The sequence below is a fragment of the Chiloscyllium plagiosum genome, chromosome 11 (genome assembly GCF_004010195.1).
Source record: "Chiloscyllium plagiosum isolate BGI_BamShark_2017 chromosome 11, ASM401019v2, whole genome shotgun sequence".
Taxonomy (NCBI): Eukaryota; Metazoa; Chordata; class Chondrichthyes; order Orectolobiformes; family Hemiscylliidae; genus Chiloscyllium; species Chiloscyllium plagiosum.
The window spans coordinates 94,647,494-94,667,362 of record NC_057720.1 but is presented as its reverse complement, the minus strand read 5'-3'; the positions used below and the strand labels follow the sequence as shown (position 1 = coordinate 94,667,362).

At 41.3% G+C, this 19,869-nt stretch overlaps 1 protein-coding gene across 5 annotated transcripts in view; it reads right to left on the bottom strand.

Annotated features, from left to right (window-relative positions):
- Positions 1-2,614: 2,614 nt before the first annotated feature.
- The window catches only part of LOC122554676 (golgin subfamily B member 1-like), a 272,444-nt gene continuing 255,189 nt past the window's right edge, over positions 2,615-19,869 (bottom strand). For all 5 annotated transcript variants that reach the window (XM_043700052.1, XM_043700053.1, XM_043700056.1 and 2 more), the window contains 3 exons: positions 12,354-12,488; positions 11,504-11,618; positions 2,615-3,284 (listed from right to left, as the gene is read on the bottom strand). In XM_043700052.1, the coding sequence (XP_043555987.1) occupies positions 3,126-3,284; positions 11,504-11,618; positions 12,354-12,488 (409 nt within the window). In that variant the 3' untranslated portion in view covers positions 2,615-3,125. The remainder of the gene's footprint in view (positions 3,285-11,503; positions 11,619-12,353; positions 12,489-19,869) is intronic.

The window sequence follows — 19,869 nt, the reverse complement described above, 5'->3', positions numbered from 1 at the left end:
GGTGATGAGGTTATGGACGGTCTGGGAGATGATGGTTTGGTGGTGGGGGATGGGGTCATGGTCAAGGGGGCAGTAGGAGGAGGTATCTGCGAGCTGGCGTTTGGCCTCAGTGGTGTAGAGGTCGGTGCGCCAAACTACTACCGCGCCTCCCTTGTCTGCTGGTTTGATAGTGAGGTTGGGGTTGCAACGGAGTGAGTGGAGGGCTGCGCGTTCCGAGAGTGAGAGGTTGGAGTCCCGAACGTAGGTGGGGAGTTCTTGGACTAAGGGGGACAGGACGGTGTCAAGGTACGCAGGAACGTAGGTGGGGAGTTCTTGGACTAAGGGGGACAGGAACGTAGGTGGGGAGTTCTTGGACTAAGGGAAATTCCTTTTCGATTCTCATCTAACTCCATATATTCACTTTTCAGGTCCTCATCTCTTTTTCTAGCTATGTTTTTGTTACCTATGTGTACCACGACTTCTGGTTGCTCACCTTCCCCCTGAAGAATGCTGTGCACTCTGCGACATCCCTGACCCTGGTGCCAGGGAGACAACATATCATCTGGAAGTCTCGTTTGTGACCACAGAATCTCCTACCTCTTCCTCTAACTGTTGAATCTCCTATTACTATCGCTCTCCTATTTATCCCCCTTCACTTCGGACCCACACAGCCAGACTCAGTGCCAGAGACCTGACCCTGTGGCTTTCCCCAGTAGGTCATCCCCTCCAACAGTATACTTATTATTAAGGGAGCTGAAAATGTGTTGCTGGAAAAGTGCAGCAGGTCAGGCAGCATCCAGGGAACAGGAGAATCAACGTTTCGGGCATAAGCCCTTCTTCAGGAAGAAGCCCTTCCTGAAGAAGGGCTTATGCCCGAAATGTCGATTCTCCTGTTCCCTGGATGCTGCCTGACCTGCTGCGCTTTTCCAGCAACACATTTTCAGCTCTGATCTCCAGCATCTGCAGACCTCACTTTCTCCTTATTATTAAGGGAGACAGCCACAGGGGATCCCTGCACTGACTGCCTACTCCCTTTCCCTCTCTTGATGGTCACCCAGCTACCCTTATCCTGTAACTTAGATGCGACTACCTCCCTATAACTCCTACCACTCCCTCAGCATCCTAAATGATCCGAAGTTCATCATGCTCCCTAACATAGTCTGAGGAGCTAAAGTTATGTGCCCTTCTTGCAGGTGAAGTCAGCAGCGACACTAGTGGTGACCTTTAACTTACCCATCCTGCACGGGGAGCATGTAACTTCCATCCCCTTGCTCTAAATCCTCAAGAGATTAAAAAAACCTTAACCTTACCAACCCTTACCTTACCAACAGACTTCATCAGGTCTCAGTGATTTATCTACCTTAATGTGTCTTAAGACTTTCAGCACCTCCTCTTCCGTAATGTGGACTTTGTTCAAGACAATACTATTTACTTCCTCAAGTTCCCTAGCACCGGGCACCTATGCCTCTCCCATCAGTAAATATTGACAAAAAAAATTCATTTAGGATCTCATCAACTCTTGTGGTTCTGCACATTGACAATCTTGTTAATTTTTAAGAGGCTGCATTCTTTCCCTAGTTACACATTGGCCTTTCATATACTTGTGGAATCTCTTTGGATTTTCCTTTACCATACCTGCCAAAGACATCTTGTGTTCCCTTTTCACCCTTCTGATTTCTCTTGTGTGTAGAGGTTGTCAGAGTACACAAGAAATTCACTTGAATCCAGCTGCCTATACATATCATATGCCTCCCATGTAGTTGAAGATGCCCTCCAACACAGATCATCCAAGTCCCGCACCTCCCTTGAACCCCACCCCTCCAACCGCAACAAGTCCCTCCTGCTACTGCCCTCTCGACCATGACCCCACCCCCCATCATCAAACCCAGACCATACACAACCACATCACCTCAGGGGATCTCCCACCCACAGCTTCCAACCTCATAGTTCTGGAGCCCCGCACAGCCCAGTTCATCACACAAGGTTAGCTTGTGTGATGAACTGGGCTGTGTTCACAACTCACTAATTTCTTACGCTACTGGGCAGAGAAGTTGCCATTCCAAGCTGTAATGCATCTGGACAGCGGCAATAGTGTCACTGCAGTAACTCACCAGGGCTGCTTTGAAAGCACCTTCCCAAACCTGCAAACTCTGCCACCTAGAAAGACAAAGCCAGCAAACTACACCATCTGCAGGCTCCCCTCCAATTCTCACACCCATCCCATCTGAAAACATATCAGCTGATATTTGGTCAAGATTTTGGATCTCCCTTCTTAACAGAACTATAGGTACTCCTACCCCATGTCAGAGTTCAGAAGATAAACATTGCTCACTATAAACTTCTCCAGGGCAATTTAAGTTGGACAATAAATGCTGGCCTGTCCAAAGATGCACCCATCCCATGAATGGATGCAAAATACAAGTATTCATGCAATGAAAAACTCAACAAGTATGCGATGCATTTTATCTTTTAATAAGAACTTCTTAAAACCAGAAATGAACTGGTATAATACTTTCAAAACCTTTGTTTCTACATTGCACCCAAGTTACAAACAGCTTGTCATAATTGAGATGAAAGCAACATTGTATTTAAATAATCAAATGACCTCAGTGTTTCTCAAACTACCTGCACCATACATTTTCAAGCATAAAAATAGTCTTTCAATCTTTACCAGGTGTCCATCTTGAGTAGCAGAATTAAATAATATTGTTTTACACACTGGAAAATATATACAATTTTACATTTCTACACCACCATTACATATTTGCAGAGTAACTTTTGAATTTAATGGCAAGCAAACAATTAAAATTTGAAACCCAGTTCACAATCTCACCTCAAAGAAAGACATCTTAACAATACACTTCATACAATATAATAATATGAAAAGAGTTTACACAGCTGTAATTTTTTATCTTACCTAAAATTTGGAAAACTGCGTGATCAAATGGAGCATCCTGTTTTTGCATCCTGTCTTCCATGGACTTCAACAGAGAGTAAAATATGGCAAGGCATGAAAACAAGACTTCACTCCATATTCTCGGTTTTCCAATGGACAGATTAGATTAAATCACAACTGCACCATCATCCCAATGCTTCACATCAACCATGTGTACATTTCACAAAATCTTTTCTTCTGGTCAATGCACCTATAAAAGTCCCGTCAGGCACATGAAAACAAGAATATGTAGTGTCACAAAATACACAAAGACTAAGTAGCGTGATCTGGCCCTTGAGCTCATTATCTTTGAGCAGTACAAACTTCGGCCACGCAGCCACCGTTTGAAGGATAGCGCTCCCCTCTTTACCTGTGTGAAAGAAATTAAAGAAAAAGGAAAAAAATCATAAGCTATAGGAAAAGAGTGGGGCAAGGCACGAACTGGATAATTCTTCTTAAGAGTTGGTATAGGCATTAGAGATGGAATAGCCTTATTTTCCTGCATGAGTTGATGATTATTAGCAAAGAGGTTTAGCTAGGAAAACCTGGTCACTGAAGACAAGAAGCCTGATCACAAGAACATAAGTTAATATTCTATTATGCAGAGGCATATCCACTCAAGAAACTGAATCAGTTGCCTATCTTGATTAGTATTAGTAGATAGCAAGATAGTTAACATAGGATATTTGAACAACGTCATGACATCGTGCATTTATATGTGGAATATTGTGAACAGTTTTGGGCTCAGTTTCTAAGGAAAGATGTTCTGGCCTGGGGCAGGATTCAGACGTTTACAAAAATTATCCTGGAGGTGAAGGGCTTGCTATACAAAGAGCAGTTGAGGATTCTGGGTCTGTACATTATGGAGTTTAGAAGGTTGAGAGGGTATATCTTTGATACTTACAGAATACTGAGAAACTCAGATGGAGTGGACTTGGAGAAGATAATTCCATGAGCAGGAGAGGCTGGACCAGAGGGCATAACCTCAGAGTGGACGGTCAAAGCTTTAAAGCAGAGATAAGCAGGAATTTCTTCAGAGGATGGAGAATCTGTCGAACTCATTGCCACAGAAAGCTGTGGTGATTAAGTCATTGAGTGAATTTACAGCAGAAACAGATAGGTTCTTGATTAGCAAGGGGATCAAAGATTACAGACAGAAGTCAAGATACTGGGGTGGGGGGGGGAGGGGGGGGTTGAGAAACAGATCAGCCATGATCAAGTGGCAGAGCAACCTTAATGGGCTTATAGTCTACACAGTAGCACAAATAGGCCATTGGGCCCATGGGTTTGCTCCATCATTCAACAAGATCATAGCTGATCTTAGAATCCTCAACTCTACTTTCATACCTCACCTCCATAATCCTTAATTCCTTTACTGATTCCCTTACTGTCTTTTCTTCATCTCTACTCAATGAGTACAAGCCCAACCTGTTCAACCTTTCCTCATAGAAAAATCCCTCCATATCCAGAATAACCGAGTGAACCTTCTTTGAACTACCTCTAACGCCAGTATATCTTTCCACAGATAAGGAGACCAAAACTGTTCAAAATATTCCAGCCACAGTCTGATTCATGCCTTGTATATTTTCAGCACGATTCCATTCTTTTTTAAATATAACAAAGAACAACCGGGGCTGCACGGTGGCTCAGTGGTTAGCACTGCTGCCTCACAGCGCCAAGGACTGGAGTTCAATTCCAGCCTCGGGCGACTGTCAGTGTGGAGTTTGCACATTCTCCCAATGTCTGCATGGGTTTTCTCCGGGTGGTCTAGTTTCCTCCCATGGTCCAAACATGTGCAGGTTAGGTGAAGTGGCCATGCTAAACTGTCCATAGTGTTCAGGGGTGTATAGGTTAGGTGCATTAGTCAGGGGAAATTTATGGTAATGGGTCTGGGTGAGATATGTGGACTTGTTGGGCCAAAGGGCCTGTTTACACACCGTATTTTTTATTTAATAAATCTCAGGAATATGACCTTTGGCTTACCAAGTCTGCTCCAACATATAATGCCTTTCAAAACTAAAAACCTTTTGCCTCTTTGCAGTCTGCATCTTTCTATTCCCTACCTATTCATGTATCTGTCAAGATCCCTCATAGACATATTGTGTCTGCATGGATTTCCTCCGGGTGCTCCCCTGGCAGCACATTCCACACTTACCACTTTGTATAAAAAAACTTGCGTCTTCTATCTCCTTTAAACTTTTATTACAAACTTATGTCTCCTAGTAATTGACATTTTTATTTTGATACTGTAGACTTCAAAACTTCAATAGTTGTTCATGGACCGAATGAATCAACAAATGATAAACTACTACACTCAGCAATAATTCTGCCTGGAGTGAACTATTAAAGGACAATGATAACGCATACAGGAATTGAAAGCAATTAGCCGCGTCTGGGAGTGGAAGCTAAATAGACCAAACTGCTTTTACACCTGCTTTATGCCACAAAGATAACTGATCGCCTTGCAGAAAAATTTAAGGAGTTAACTACAGGAAAGCTGTGTCTTTGGTCAGGCAGTTAAGGCCAAATTTAACAAGAAACAAATAAATTACTTTTGATAAAAGGCAAGCTTCACACTTGCAGTAAATTAGATGAAAGGACTTTTAAAAGATCATCAGTATATCACCTCAGAGACCAAAGGATGAAAATCTGTATTAGAATCAAACACCATAACAACTCAACAGCAGAACCTTTGAAGAACAACACTGCAGATGGACCGAACCCTGGAAACTTTCAGAGAGAGATCACTGCTGGTTGAAGACCTCACCAGATTTCACTATTAATCAGATAATAGCAAAGTTGGGTCGCAGGCTTATATTGGTTGCTACATGCGATAAAGTTTGAATTATTGTTTCAGTACTTGATTGTGTGAGAGAGTTCTTATTGAGTATTGAATTGATTCTGTTCGCTGAACTGGGAATTTGTGTTGCAGATTCTGTTCAATCAGATTCAATTAATAAGCACATCGATCTGGACCCAAATATACCGGCCACTACAACGGACAGCTGAAACTGACAACCGGAACCGACAGATTCAAACCACTATAAATACCGGAGGAAAGATCACAGAAGCGCTTCACAGGAGGATGTCACCTAGACAGGGGACGAAACGTCTGCAACACAAATTCCCAGCTCGGCGAACAGAACCACAACAACGAGCACCCGAGCTACAAATCTTCTCACAAACTTTTGAGTATTGAATTGAAGGTAACTTGTGGTGATTTGCCCACAAGTATACGCTGGGAGAAAGACTCCAGCTATCCATTCTATCCTTATCGCTCATAATTTTGTACACTTCTAACAGGTTGCCCCTCAGCCTCTGACTTTCAAGTGAAAACAAACTGAGCTTGCGCAATTTCTCCGCAGGACAAATACCCTCCAAAACAGGCAAGATTCTGGTAAACCATTTCTGTATTCTCGCCAAAGCTTCTACATCCTTCTTACAGTGCGGTGACCAGAACTGTACATAACATTCCACACATGTCCTAACTAAAGTTTTATACAGCTGTAACATGACTTAGCAAATTTCACATACTATACTCTGATCGATGAAGGCAAGCATGCCATATGCCTTCTTGACCACCTTATCCACTGTATTGCCACTTTCAGGGAATTGTGGACCTGTATGCCTAGATCCCTCTGTATGTTGATGCTTCTAAGAGTTCCAGCAACACATTTTTCAGCTCTGATCTCCAGCATCTGCAGTCCTCACTTTCTCCTAGCTTCTAAGAGTTCTGCCATTTACTGTAAACTTTAAACCTTCTAAAATGCAACACCCCGAAATTGTCCAGATTAAAGTCCATCTGGCATTTCTCTGCCCATGTCTCCAGTCTATCTACAGCCTGCTGCATCCTCCTACCTAACCGCAGCTACCCTAACATTTTTTGTCAGTTGAAATACTTATTAATTAGGCCACCCACATTTTCCTCCAAATCAATTTTATATATATATTACAAACAACAGAGATTCTTCACAGAGAATCCTAGGTTAAATCCCCTCCAGCCCAGGGGACTTATTTATTTTCACACTTTCCAGAATTGCTAAAACCTCCTCCAAGTGAACCTCAATCTAAAGTACTTGAACTATAACTTTCCGAACACTGACTGGAAATACTAAAGTCCCCATAACAATTATCCTGTTACTCTCACTCCTATCCAGAATCATCTTTGCTACCCTTTCCTCTCCATCTCTGGAACTATTTAGAGGCCTATAGAAATCTCCCAACAGGGTGACCTCTCCTTTCCTGTTTCTAACCTCAGCCAATACTACCTCAGTAGACGAGTCCTCAAATGTCATTTCTTCCATCGTAATACTGTCCTCGACTATTAATGCCACACCTCCCACTCTTTCACCATCTTCTCTGTTCTTACTGAAACATCTAAATCCGGATCCTGCAACAACCATTCCTGTCTCTGCTCTATCCATGTCTCCGAAATGGCCACAACATCGAAGTCCCAGGTAACTAACCCATGCTGCCAGTTCACCTATTTTATTCCATATGCTCCTGGCGTTGAAGTAGACACACTTCAAACCACCTTCCTGCTTGCCGGCACACTCTTGCGACCTTGAAACCTTATCTCTGACCTCACTCAACTCAATCGCCTGAACACTGGAACGACAATTTAGGTTCCCAGCCCCTGCTGAAATAGTTTAAACCCATCAAAAAAGCATTAGCTCTTGTCTACCTTAATGCTGAGACTGTCAGCACATCTACTTTTTTTATATATCAATATGCACTAGAATATCAACATACCCCTCTCTTGACTCAACATCCACCATCTCCTTCTCCTTTATGAATACCGATTCAAAGTATTCATTAAGGACCTCAACTACATCCATTGGCTCCACATATAAATTTCTCCTTCATCCTTGAGGGTACTTACACATTCCCTAGCTACCCTCTTGTTTCTTAAATACGTACAAAAGGTCTTGAAATTTTCCTTACTCCTGTTTGCCAAGATCATTTCATGGCTCCTTCTGACCCTCCAAACTTCTTGTTAAGGTTCTTTCCTACTTTCTTTATATTCCTCAATGGCTTTGCCTATCTTCAGTCTCCTAACTGTGTTGCCTTTTTCTTTCTGACTAAGCTCAATTTCTATTGTCATCCAAGGCTCCTGAATCTTGCTATCCTTGTCCTTTACTTGCACTTTGCAGGAATTTGCTGGTCCTGAACTCTAATCAACTGGTCTTTAAAAGATTTCCTCATGACAGATATGGACTAACCCTCAAACAGCCAGCCCAAATTTACATTCCCTGGTCCCTACCTAATGTTGTCGCAGCTAGCTATCCGCCATTTTAATATTTTCATCTGAGGACTACTCTTACCCTTACCTGTAAGTAACTTAAAGCTTACAGAAGTACAGTCATAAAAGCCAACATTTTATTTTCCCTTCCCTATTGTGATGATATTGTCACTTTAAAAGGTTATTTTGTCCTGGCTCTTTTTTGAAAAGAGGTTGTAAAGCAGAAGTGTGGAGCAATCTATCAGAACCACTGCAGTAAACGACTTATGAAACCTTGGGTTTTTTGCTTACAGCCTGAATGGGTGTGGCCAACTCTCAGGATTTTTCAGGTTTTTTTTCCCAGAAATCAGAAGTGCATTTGAGGGTCTCAAAACAGTTGGAACCTTCAGTGAATGTCTCTAGGCTGCTACACTGTCTGAATTTTCTCTTGATGTTTATTCCTCCAGGATTGGACTGTAAGAATCTGTGTCTGAATTTGGCTTTTTGCCAAGGGATGTATGTATGGGATGTTACTATATTGTAACAGTTAATTTGTTATAGGTACCGTACCATTATTTGGTTAAGTTTTCCAATAGGTAAGTTGTATTCCTCTTTCTTTTGTCTGTATTTTATAGTGTTTAAATAAATTGTTTCGCTTAACATAGAACATAAAACCTTGCAAGAACTGTAACAAACACTACATTGGACAAACAGGCAAAAAACTAGCCACCAGGATACATGAACATCAACTAGCCACAAAGAGACATGGCCCACTTTCACTAGTACCCTTACATATAGATGAGGAAGGACACCACTTTGATTGGGACAAGACATCCATTCAAGGACAGTCTAAACAGAGACATGCACGAGAATACCTTGAAGCATGGCATTCCAAACGGATCTCTATCAACTAACAATCTACTTGGACCCCATTTACCACTGTCTGAGAAAAAGAACAGAAAAGGACATCACCAGCCCAAGGAAACCTAACCAAAAATAGAAAGCAGGCCATGCCACCAGTGCTTCACTGGAGGCTCACTGATGATGTTACCTAGTATGGTGACGAAACTTCTGAAAATGAACCTTCTAGCTCAGTGAGCAAACTTAATACCAGAGCCTTCTGAAAATCCACAGAATCGATTAGTGTGTAAAGTTAAAGCATATGGGATTGGGGGTAGTGTATTGCAACAAATGGAAAATTGGTCGGCAAACAGATATAATTAGAGGGAATAAACAGGACTCTTTTCCGAATGACAGGCAGTGACGAGTTTGGTACTGCAGGGATCAGTGCTTGGATCCAGTATTATTCACAATACAGTACATACTGACGATTTAGATGAGGCAACTAAGTGCAATACCCCCAAATGAGCAAATGACACAAAGGTGGGAGCATGAGCTGTGAGGACGATGCAGAGATGCTTCACTGTGATTTGTAAAAGCTGAATGAATGCACAAATGCATCAGAGATGCGGATATATGTAAGGTTATCCACTTTGGCAGCAAAACGAGGAAGATGGATTTATTTTTAATTAACTATATTTAATATATGAGAAACGTTGAGGACTCTGGGTTTATACTCGATAAAGTTTAGAAGGATATTGGGCTATCAAATTGAAACATACTTTCTGGGCCATTCAGAATTCAGAGTAGATGTTGGAAAGATGTTTCCATTGGTAGGCAAAACTAGGACCCGAGGGCATAACCTTAGAGTAAAGGGAAGACCTTTTAGAACGGAGATAAGGAGAAATTTCTTCATGCACAAAGTGGTGAATCTATGGAATTCATTGCCACAGATAGATAGGTTCTTGAGTATCAAGGGTTATGGGGAGAAAGAGGGAGAATGGGGTTGAGAAACTTATCAGCCATGATTGAATAACAGAGCAAACTTGATGGGCATAAGGGCCTAATTTCTGCTCCTATGTCTTATGGTCTAACTTATTTTTCTAATCAACCTGTTCAGAGGTGTTATTACAAATCTCCGGAGCAGGTGGGACTTGAAACTGGTCGAGAGGTAGGGAAACAACAATGATCTAAATGGTGATGAATTGGGAAAGGGGAGATGCAACAAATCCTGCATGTCTTCATACAATAATCGCTGAAAGCAAGCATGTAGCTGCAGTAGGCAGAAAAGAAGGTAAATGATACATTGGCCTTCACAGCAAGAATATAGAAGTTCAGGCACAGGTATTTCTTGCTGCAATTGTGCAGGGCACTAATGAGACTACCCCTGGAAAATTGTGTGCAGTTTTGGTGTCGTTACCTGAGGAAGAACATTCTTCCTATAGTCGACTTACCAGATGTTTACTGGGATGGCAGGACTGATGCATGAGGAAAGGTTGAAACAGTTAGGATTACATTCACTGGAGTTCAGAAAAAAGATGGGGGAGGGGGAATCTCACTGAATCCTCAAAAGTTTTAACAGGACTAGATAGAGTAGACATGGGATGTTCCTGATGGTACGGGAGTCCAGAACCACTGGCCATGTTCCAAGGATTAGGGATAAACCATTTAGTACTGAGATGAGGAGAAACGGTTTTCACACAGAACCTGTGGAATTTATTGCCAAAGAAAGCATTCAAAGTCAATATATTGTCTAATATCAAAGAGTGAGACAAAGCACTTGGGGCCAAGAGGGAAAAAAGAATATGGGAGAGAAAGCAGGAACTGGCTATTGAGTTGAAATGATCAGCCATGGTCATAATGAATGGTACAACATGCTCAAAAGGCTGAATGGTTCATCAGACTCCTATTTTCCATGTTCTACATTTAGTTACGCTTAGCTTAACCCCACCCTAAATTTCATCCTGCTCACTGGGGCATATCTTCGCTGTCAGATACGAATTGCTCAAACAGTTTTCAACAGGACCTTTTGTGTTAAAGTCCTTTCTCAGTACACTTCACACAACTCAGACCCCATCCGTATGCAAGTTCCTAGTTTAAATTTGGCACAGCTGTTTCTGACCGAAGTTTCTCACTCAAACAGAATACTAAATTCTACCATGTTATGATCACTGTTACTTAGGGAACCTTTTATTCTGAGATCATTTATTAAGCCGGCCTCATTACAAATGACCTTATCCAGAATAGTCTCATCCCTAGATGAATCCACAACATATTGTTCCAGGAAACTTATTCCAAAAACACAATAAATCTTTCCTCAAGGAAACATTTGCCAATTTTATTCTCCTAATCTACACAAAGATTTGTGATTGCTTCATGACAAAACACATCTTAGTGATAACAAGTATGGCACAGTATAATTGGTGGTGGAGGGGAGCTGGGGAAGAGAAGAGTAGCAAGGGGAAGAAGATATTTTTAATAAACTGGATCAAAACTAGCATGCGAAAAAAACAAATGATGTTACACACCTTCCGGACCACGACGTGTTCGCTGGGATCTATGATTAAAGCTTCACGTTCTTCATCAGATTCCAGTTGTATGGTGTATTCTCTAGGTGGTTGTCTGACAGTAGGAATGTCAAGACTAGAAAGAAAATAATGTGAAAGAAAAATAGCTCAATACGATATCTACAGAATCTCCAATGATCCTAAAGACTTAGGGAAAAAACAAAACTCCCCAGAGTTTCTCTGTTCTAACTTAGGATCAAATGTGTAAGGAACAGAGGTTTCTATAGAAGTGGAAGTTTTTGAAGGATTGAAATAGCTTGGGAAGGGAGAAAATGCTTGCTGTGGTGAGAGGCTCACTAACCACAGGCTACAGATGTTTATTAATTGGTTAAAAAAACAGACAAGAAACGAATGAGGAGAAACATTTTATTCAGCGAGTCATGACTGATTACACAGCCTGAAAGGATAGTGGAGCAGAAGCAAGAGTGACATTCAATTGGGAATTGTAATTCTACTTAAAAACGAAGAAGTTTCTGGGCTATGGCAGGTATAGCAAGAATAAGGACTCACTAAAAACCCTCCTTAAATCAGAGCCACAGGCTTGATAGAAGAATGGAGTGTTTCAATGCAATTTGATTCTTTAATTCTGTCAACTCACACGTCACCCTCCACTGGAGGAAATCTCAAATACTGAAATGTGTAATTGTGGTCAGTTGAAATGGACAGTGTATGATCTGATATATCACTTGGCATATTCATGCAGTTATGAGCATACATATATGCTCATCCAATTCACCAATGAATAATAAAGACAATGTAGCAATGTGACGTTCCAGGAAAATTCAAAAAGATGTTCAGTTTTGACACTGACCCCTTTAGCATTTCTTCAGCTGCTATCAATGCTTCCTCTGCAGCACTTCTTCTGAGCTCTTCTTGTGCTAACATTTCTGCTAACTGGGACAACTCCTGGTGAGCTGAATCATTACGTTGATCCGATTCTGCAAGCCTAGATCATGAGCAACAAAACAATTCTGACCAATGAGCAACAGACAAAAGATCTGTATTAAACAGAAACTGAAGAGTCATACTAGACTTGAAATATTAAATGTTTCTCTCTCTATAGATGCTTCCAAACCATCTGAGATTATTCAGTGTTTTGTGCTTGCTTTAGATTTCCCGCAAACACTATTTATCTTTTATTTTATGTATGCATATGGTGCCTTTAACACCATTGCTAAGCCCTGGTGTACTTTATAGCTAATGGTATATTTTCGAACCAAGTTTACTGCAAATAGCAAGATCCCATAGACAGCCTGACGAAAGGAGAGGATCAGCTAGGTACTGAGGGATTCCCTGACTGCATCTTGCTTTCAGACCAATTTTTATCTTAGAAAACAGTGTAATCCACTGTGGAGGCCAGTCACAGCCATGACTGCAGCAGTGTGTATGATCTCCCTGTCCAGTTCGGCGGAGGTAAAGAATGGGGAAAATATGAAGATGACAGGAAGGGCAACAGGAGGGTGAAGATTCATTAATGAGGGGAGTAGACAGGCACCCTTAAGGGCATTGATGGCTCTCCAGTATGGTATCTTGCCTCCTGAGTGCCAGGGTCAAGAATGTTATGGAACAGTTGCAGGGTATTCTGAAGAGCAAGGTGAACAGCCAGGGGTCATGGTCCATGTTGGGACCAATGACATAGGAAGGAAGTGAAATGAGCTCCTGTAAGCAGACTTTAGGGACTTACGTAAGAAATTGCAAAGTCGGACTTCCAAGGTAGTAATCCCTGGATTACACTTGGCACAGTACTGAGTATAAAGTCATATAGCACAGAAACAGACCCTTCAGTCCACTTGTCCACGTCAACCATGTTTCTCAAATTAAACTAGTCACACTTGCCTGCATTTGGTCTATATCCTTCTAAACCATTCCTATTCATGTATTCATGTACCTATCCAAATATCTTATAGATGTCGTAATTGTACTGCCTTCACCACTTCCTCTGCCAGCTCATTCCATACATGCAAATGTGAAACATTTGCCCCTTAAGAACCTTTTAAATCTTCCCCCTCTCACCTTAAACCTATACCCTCTAGGTTTGGACTCCCCTACCCTTGGAAAATGACCTTGGCTATTAACTTCGTCTACGCCCCTCATGATTTTATGAACCTCTATAAAGTCATACTTCAGTCTCTGATGCTTCAAAGAAAAAAGTCCCAGACTATCCAGCATCTCCTTGAAACTCAAACTCTCCAGTCCTGGCAATATCCTTGTAAATCTTTTTTGCACTATTTCCAGTTTAATAATGTCCTTTCAATAACAGGATGACCAGAATTGTACATAGTATTCCAAAAGCGGCCTCACCAATGTCTTGTATAGCTGCAATATGATGTCCCAATTCCTACACTCAATGCTTTGATCAATGAAGGCAAATGTGCCAAACGCCTTCTTCACCATCCTGTTTACATGCAACATAATTTTCTAGCAACTATGAACCTGCACCTCTAGGTCCCTCTCTTCAAGAACATTCCTCAGGGCCCTACCATTAACTGTGTAAGTTCTGCCGTGGTTTGTCTTACCAAAATACAGCACATCACATTTGCCCAAATTAAACTCCATCAGTCACTTCTCAGCTCACTGGTTCATCTGATCAAGATCTCTTTGCATTCTTAGATAACCTTCACTATCCACTACATCACCAATTCTGAGGTCATCCACAAATTTACTAACCATACCTATTATATTCTCATCCAAATCGTTGATATAAGTGCCAAATATAGTCCCAGCACTGATCCTTGCAGCACACCACTGGTCACAGACCTCCAGTCTGAACAGCAACCCTCTACCACCATCCTCTGTCTTCTACCACCATGCCAATTTTGTATTGAATAGGAATAGAGGGATAGAGGAGATGAATGCAGACTGGAGAGATGGTGCAGTATTCTTGAAGTATTGGAATCATTTCTGGGGGATGTACGAGCTACGCGAGTTGGACAGGGTTACATCTGAACAGGATCGGGATTTTGTGAGAAAGTTAGCCAATGCTGTTGGGATAGCTTTGAACTAGATTGGCAGGGGAAGGCAGTTCTGACAAATAGTTCAGAGGGGAAGAGACTGAGATAGAATTACAAGTTAAAACTTCAGTAAATTGAGGGGAGGCAATAGCTAGACATTACTGCTAGACACTTAATTCAGAGACTGGAATGTTCTGGAAACCTGGTTCACATCCTAACATTGGTAGATGGTGGAATGTGAATTCAATAAAAATCTGGAATTAATAGGTTTATGAAGACCATGAAACAGTTATTGATTGTCAGAAAAAAAAGATTATGCTTCTTTGGGAAGGGACTTCCTATCCTTACCTGATCTGGCCGAAATGCAATTCCAGACTCTCATCACTGCGGTCGACTCTTATGGATGGACAATAAATGCTACGGGGCCCACGAGTGAAAAATAAAATCTAGAATGTAAGAACTAGGAGCAGGAGTAAGCAATTCAGCCCCTTGAGCCTACTCTGCCATTTAATACATCCATGGCTGACTTCATCCTGGCCTCACCTCTTCTTACCTGCTCTCCACAACCCTTTAACACATTTACTAACTAAATTAATAACTAGTCACTAATTAAAAATCTGACTACCTCCTCAAACTTATTCAGTGTCCTAATGTCCACCACCACACTCTTGAGAAGTCGTTCTTCCTCATCTCAGTTTGAGCTGCCACTTGCTAACCTAAAACCATGATCTCTCACTTTAGATTGCTCCACAAGGAGAAACATTCACTCTACCGTTACGATATCAATTTCCTTTATCTCATACCTCAGTTAAATCTGCATCTCCTCTCATCCTTTTAAAATCTAGCAAATACGGGTCTAATTTCTGCTCAATCTCTCATCATAAAACAGTCCTTTTACCTCGAGTTAATCGAGTGAACCTTCCCTGAACTGCCTCCAATTTGATTACACCCTTGCTCAACTAAGGGGATCAAATTTATATGCAATCTCACCAATAAAAACCAAAAGAACTACGGATGCTGCAAATCAGAAACAAAAACAGTAATAGCTGGAAAAGTTCAGCAGGTCTGGCAATATCAGCGAAGAGAAATCAAATATAAATGAAAAAGAAAAATTTCTTCAGATATTTGAAAAAGAAAAGTTAAGTGCTAGCCCTGTAGAAAATCAATCTGGAGAATTAGCAATGGTGGATAAAAAGACGATAGATGAATTGAACAGTTATCTTCCGTTGGTCTTTTCTCGAGAGAATATAAGTAACATCTTGGAAACAGCTGTAATTCTGGAACTGAAAGGGAGTTAAGAAAATCACAATTAACAGGGAAGTCATTCTAAGTTAATTTTTCGAGCTATGAGTTGACAAGTCCTCAAGTCCTGATGGATTTCATCCTTGGGTCTTAAAAGTAGCAGCTAGTGAAATAGTTGATGCATTGATTTAAATTTCCCATAATTCATCAGATTCATGGAAGGCTCCTTTTGTTTGAAAAATAGTTAAATGCCAATATTCAAAAAGGGAGGGAGGCAGAAACAGGAAACTATACTGTACAAAATCCCATGCAAGGACTGCACAAAACACTACATAGGACAAACAGGAAGACAGCTAACGATCCGTATCCATGAACACCAACTAGCCACGAAACAACACGACCAGCTATCCTTAGTAGCCACACACTCAGATGACAAGCAACATGAGTTCGACTGGGACAACACTACTATTACAGGACAAGCCAAACAGAGGACAGCCTGGGAATTCCTAGAGGCATGGCACTCATCCACAGATTCAATCAATAAGCACATCGACCTGCACCCAATATACTGGCCACTGTAACGGACAGCTGGAACTGACAACCGGAAGCGGCAGGTGCAAATCACTATAAATGCCAGAGGAAACATCACAGAAGCCCTTCACAGGAGGCTCCCAAGCACTGAGGATGTCACCTAGACAGGGGACAAAACGTCTGCAACACAAATTCTCAGCTCGGCGAACAGAACCACAACAACTATAGGTCTGTTGGCTTAACACCTGTCATAGGGAAAATATTAGAAGTTATTATTAAAAATGTCATAACAGGGCATTTGGATACATTTAGGTCATCAGGCAGAGCCAACATGGTTTTGTCAAAGAAAAATCATGTTTAACTAATTTATTGGGTTTTATTTTTTAACTTGTGTAGCAGATAAAAGGGAACCAGTGGATGTTTTTTGATTTTACAGAAGGTTTTTGATAAGGTGTCACACAAAAGATGATTGTGGAAAATAAAAGCTCAGTGCAGGGGGCAACATATGACTAACAAAAAGCAGAACATAATAATTAATGGGTCTTTTTCAAGCAGGATGTCACATCAGGGTTGTTAAGAAGGCATACAGTGTTTTAGCTTTTATAAATAGAGGGATCGAGTTCTGGAACCATGAGGTCATGCTACAGCTGTACAAAACTCTGGTGCGGCTGCACTTGGAGTACTGTGTACAGTTCTGGTCACCGCATTATAAGAAGGATGTGGTAGCTTTGGAAAGGGTGCAGAGGAGATTTACTAGGATGTTGCCTGGTATGGAGGGAAGGTCTTACGTGGAAAGGCTGAAGGACTTGAGGCTGTTTTCGTTAGAGAGAAGGTTGAGAGGTGACTTAATAGATAATAATAACATAATCAGAGGGTTAGATAGGGTGGACAGGAAAAGCCTTTTTCCAAGTATGGTGATGGTGAGCATGAGGGGGCACAGCTTTAAATTGAGGGGTGATAGATATAGGACAGATGTCAGAGGTAGTTTCTTTACTCAGAGAGTAATAAGGGTATAGAACATAGAACATAGAAGAATACAGCGCAGTACAGGCCCCTCGGCCCTCGATGTTGCGCCGATCCAAGCCCACCTAACCTACACTAGCCCACTATCCTCCATATGCCTATCCAATGCCCGCTTAAATGCCCATAATGAGGGAGAGTCCACCACTCGATCTTTCTGCCATACCAGGCAACATCCTGGTAAACCTCCTCTGCACCCGTTCCAGTGCCTCCAGTATGGAATGCTTTGCCTGCAATGGTAGTAGATTCGCCAACTTTAAGTACATTTAAGTCATCATTGGACAAGCATATGGATGTACATGGAATAGGCCGAAGGGCCTGTACTGCCCTGTAATGTTCTATGTTATATCTGGTGTGCCACAGGGATCAGTGCTGAAGCCCCTACACTTTACAATTTATATAGATGATTTGGATGATGGGGTCAAAGGTATGACACAAACATAGGTAGCAAAGCGTGAAGAGGACACATAGACCTTACAACAGGATATTGATAGGTGAAGTGAATGGACAATGGTCTGCCCAATGGAGTACAATGTAAGAAAGTATGAAATTGTCCATTTTGGCAAAAAGAATAAAAACGCATATTATCTAAACAATGAGAGGTTGCTGAGCTGAAATGCAGTAAGATTTGCATGTTCTATTGCATGACTCGCAATAGATTAGTACACAGGTACAGCAAGTAATCATTAAATCTATTAAAACATCATGTTTTGTTGTGAATAGTATTGAATGCAAGAGTACTAAAGTTATGCGACAGTTATGCAGGGCACTTGTGAGACCACATCTGGTGTACAGTACTGGGTACCATACTAACAGGAGGATGTTAATGCACTGGAAGCAGTTCAAAGAAAGTTTACTGATTAATATCCAGAAGGAGCGGAACTACTTCTTCCAATTCTGAAGAAGAGTAGTATCGAACTTGAAATGTTGGCTTTTTTTCCTCCTGCACTGCTATCAGACCTAAGTTTCATCAGAATGTTGTGCTGTTATTTTAGATGTCCAGCATCCGCATCACTTTGCTTTTATTTCAGAGAAACGAAATTGGTCACTCAGCCTGATCTTGGTCTGCCTTACTGTGAGCTATGGCTGCTGCCAGTTTTGATCTGAATTCTTATAGATTCTTCATAGGATGCTTCCATGAAAAGGCATCCTCACAAAGAGTGCAAGGCATAGAATCCTGGATTCATGGATCATAATTTTCAGCTATTAAAACTGTCAAATGGAAAACTAGACAAAACAGGTTTACAATATCTATAACAGCTCTCTCCGCAAGTATCTGCTCTTATATATGGTTCTCAAGATATCTCTAAGTGTTTCTGTACTAACACCCTCACTCCTCTTAGCAATTTTCTTACTAAGGATATTATAAATCTGCAAATGACAGTAGACAGGAGAAGGTCTGCTGGCTCATCCATCCTGTCCTACACAATTGTGATACCTTGTGTGTCACCAAACAAATGCATACTTGTGTCCCCGCCCCAAACAACGTGATCTCTTGGAACGGGTTCAAAAAAGAAAGTCAGGTCAATTTGGTGGAGCAAAATGGGGAATTCCATATCATGCCCCAACTGCCTGGGGGATTATAGTACACCGCTTACAGCACATTTGCCCTATTTGTAATTTTTGTGTAAGGCAACCAAAGCATGTCCAGGAGATCACACTGGCCCTGTCACTTTTATGCTGTACCTACCTATTATGCAAGTATGATGTCCCTGACTAGAATCAGATCCTGTTCTCACTTAAAGGAACTCAGCAAACTAGCATTCAATTAATGAGTTAGCAGCCTGGTCTATTGTTCCACAGGTCCATTATTTTCTGGGAATGAAACACCTATTGACCTACTATTTGACCTAGGTTTGATCATGCACAATTTTAAATTTGATCATTGGTTGGAGTTTGTTTGTCCTCGCTTTCCTCTTTAACTAAAGTTTGCTGTTTTCCAAAGTCCCTCTCATGGCAGCCTTCAATTTTGTGCAATCATCATTTGTGCATTGGTGGGCAATTCTATGCTCGCCTCACCGGGCTCAGTAGCTCAACTCTGGCATAGCAGGCTCTGTTGTATATGCTGGAGACAATCTGCAGTGGAAGTGGAGTCACATCTCTTGGTTGCAAGCTTAGGCCATTCTTATGAAGTCCCTCGACTGTCCAAAAGTCAAGTTCCATGCTCGAATCCCAGGTTTGTCCGAAAAGAGTCTGTGCAAACACTGGCTTGATTTAACTCTGATAATTTATATCTGAAACTAATGAGTCTGGGAGATTAAGGCATCACTGAATCTCTTACTATTGCTTATCATACCTTCAAAATGAATGTTATTGGTATAATTTTGCTGTTTGGACTAATTTCTCAAATGTCCTTTCATTTAATAACCAATAGCTATCACAGAATTCCAGGCCTCCTTTCCATCTTTTCACTTTAGCTACCATAGAATTATTTTTTGATGTGATTAATTATTTGCAGTAAAGGTGGTGAGCAACTGATACTTTCAGGAAACTGTCTTTTTGAACTTCATAACCTGTAATTTATTTCTCTCCCATACCCAGAATTATTTGAAATATATACACACATTTGCAAACTGATCTTGA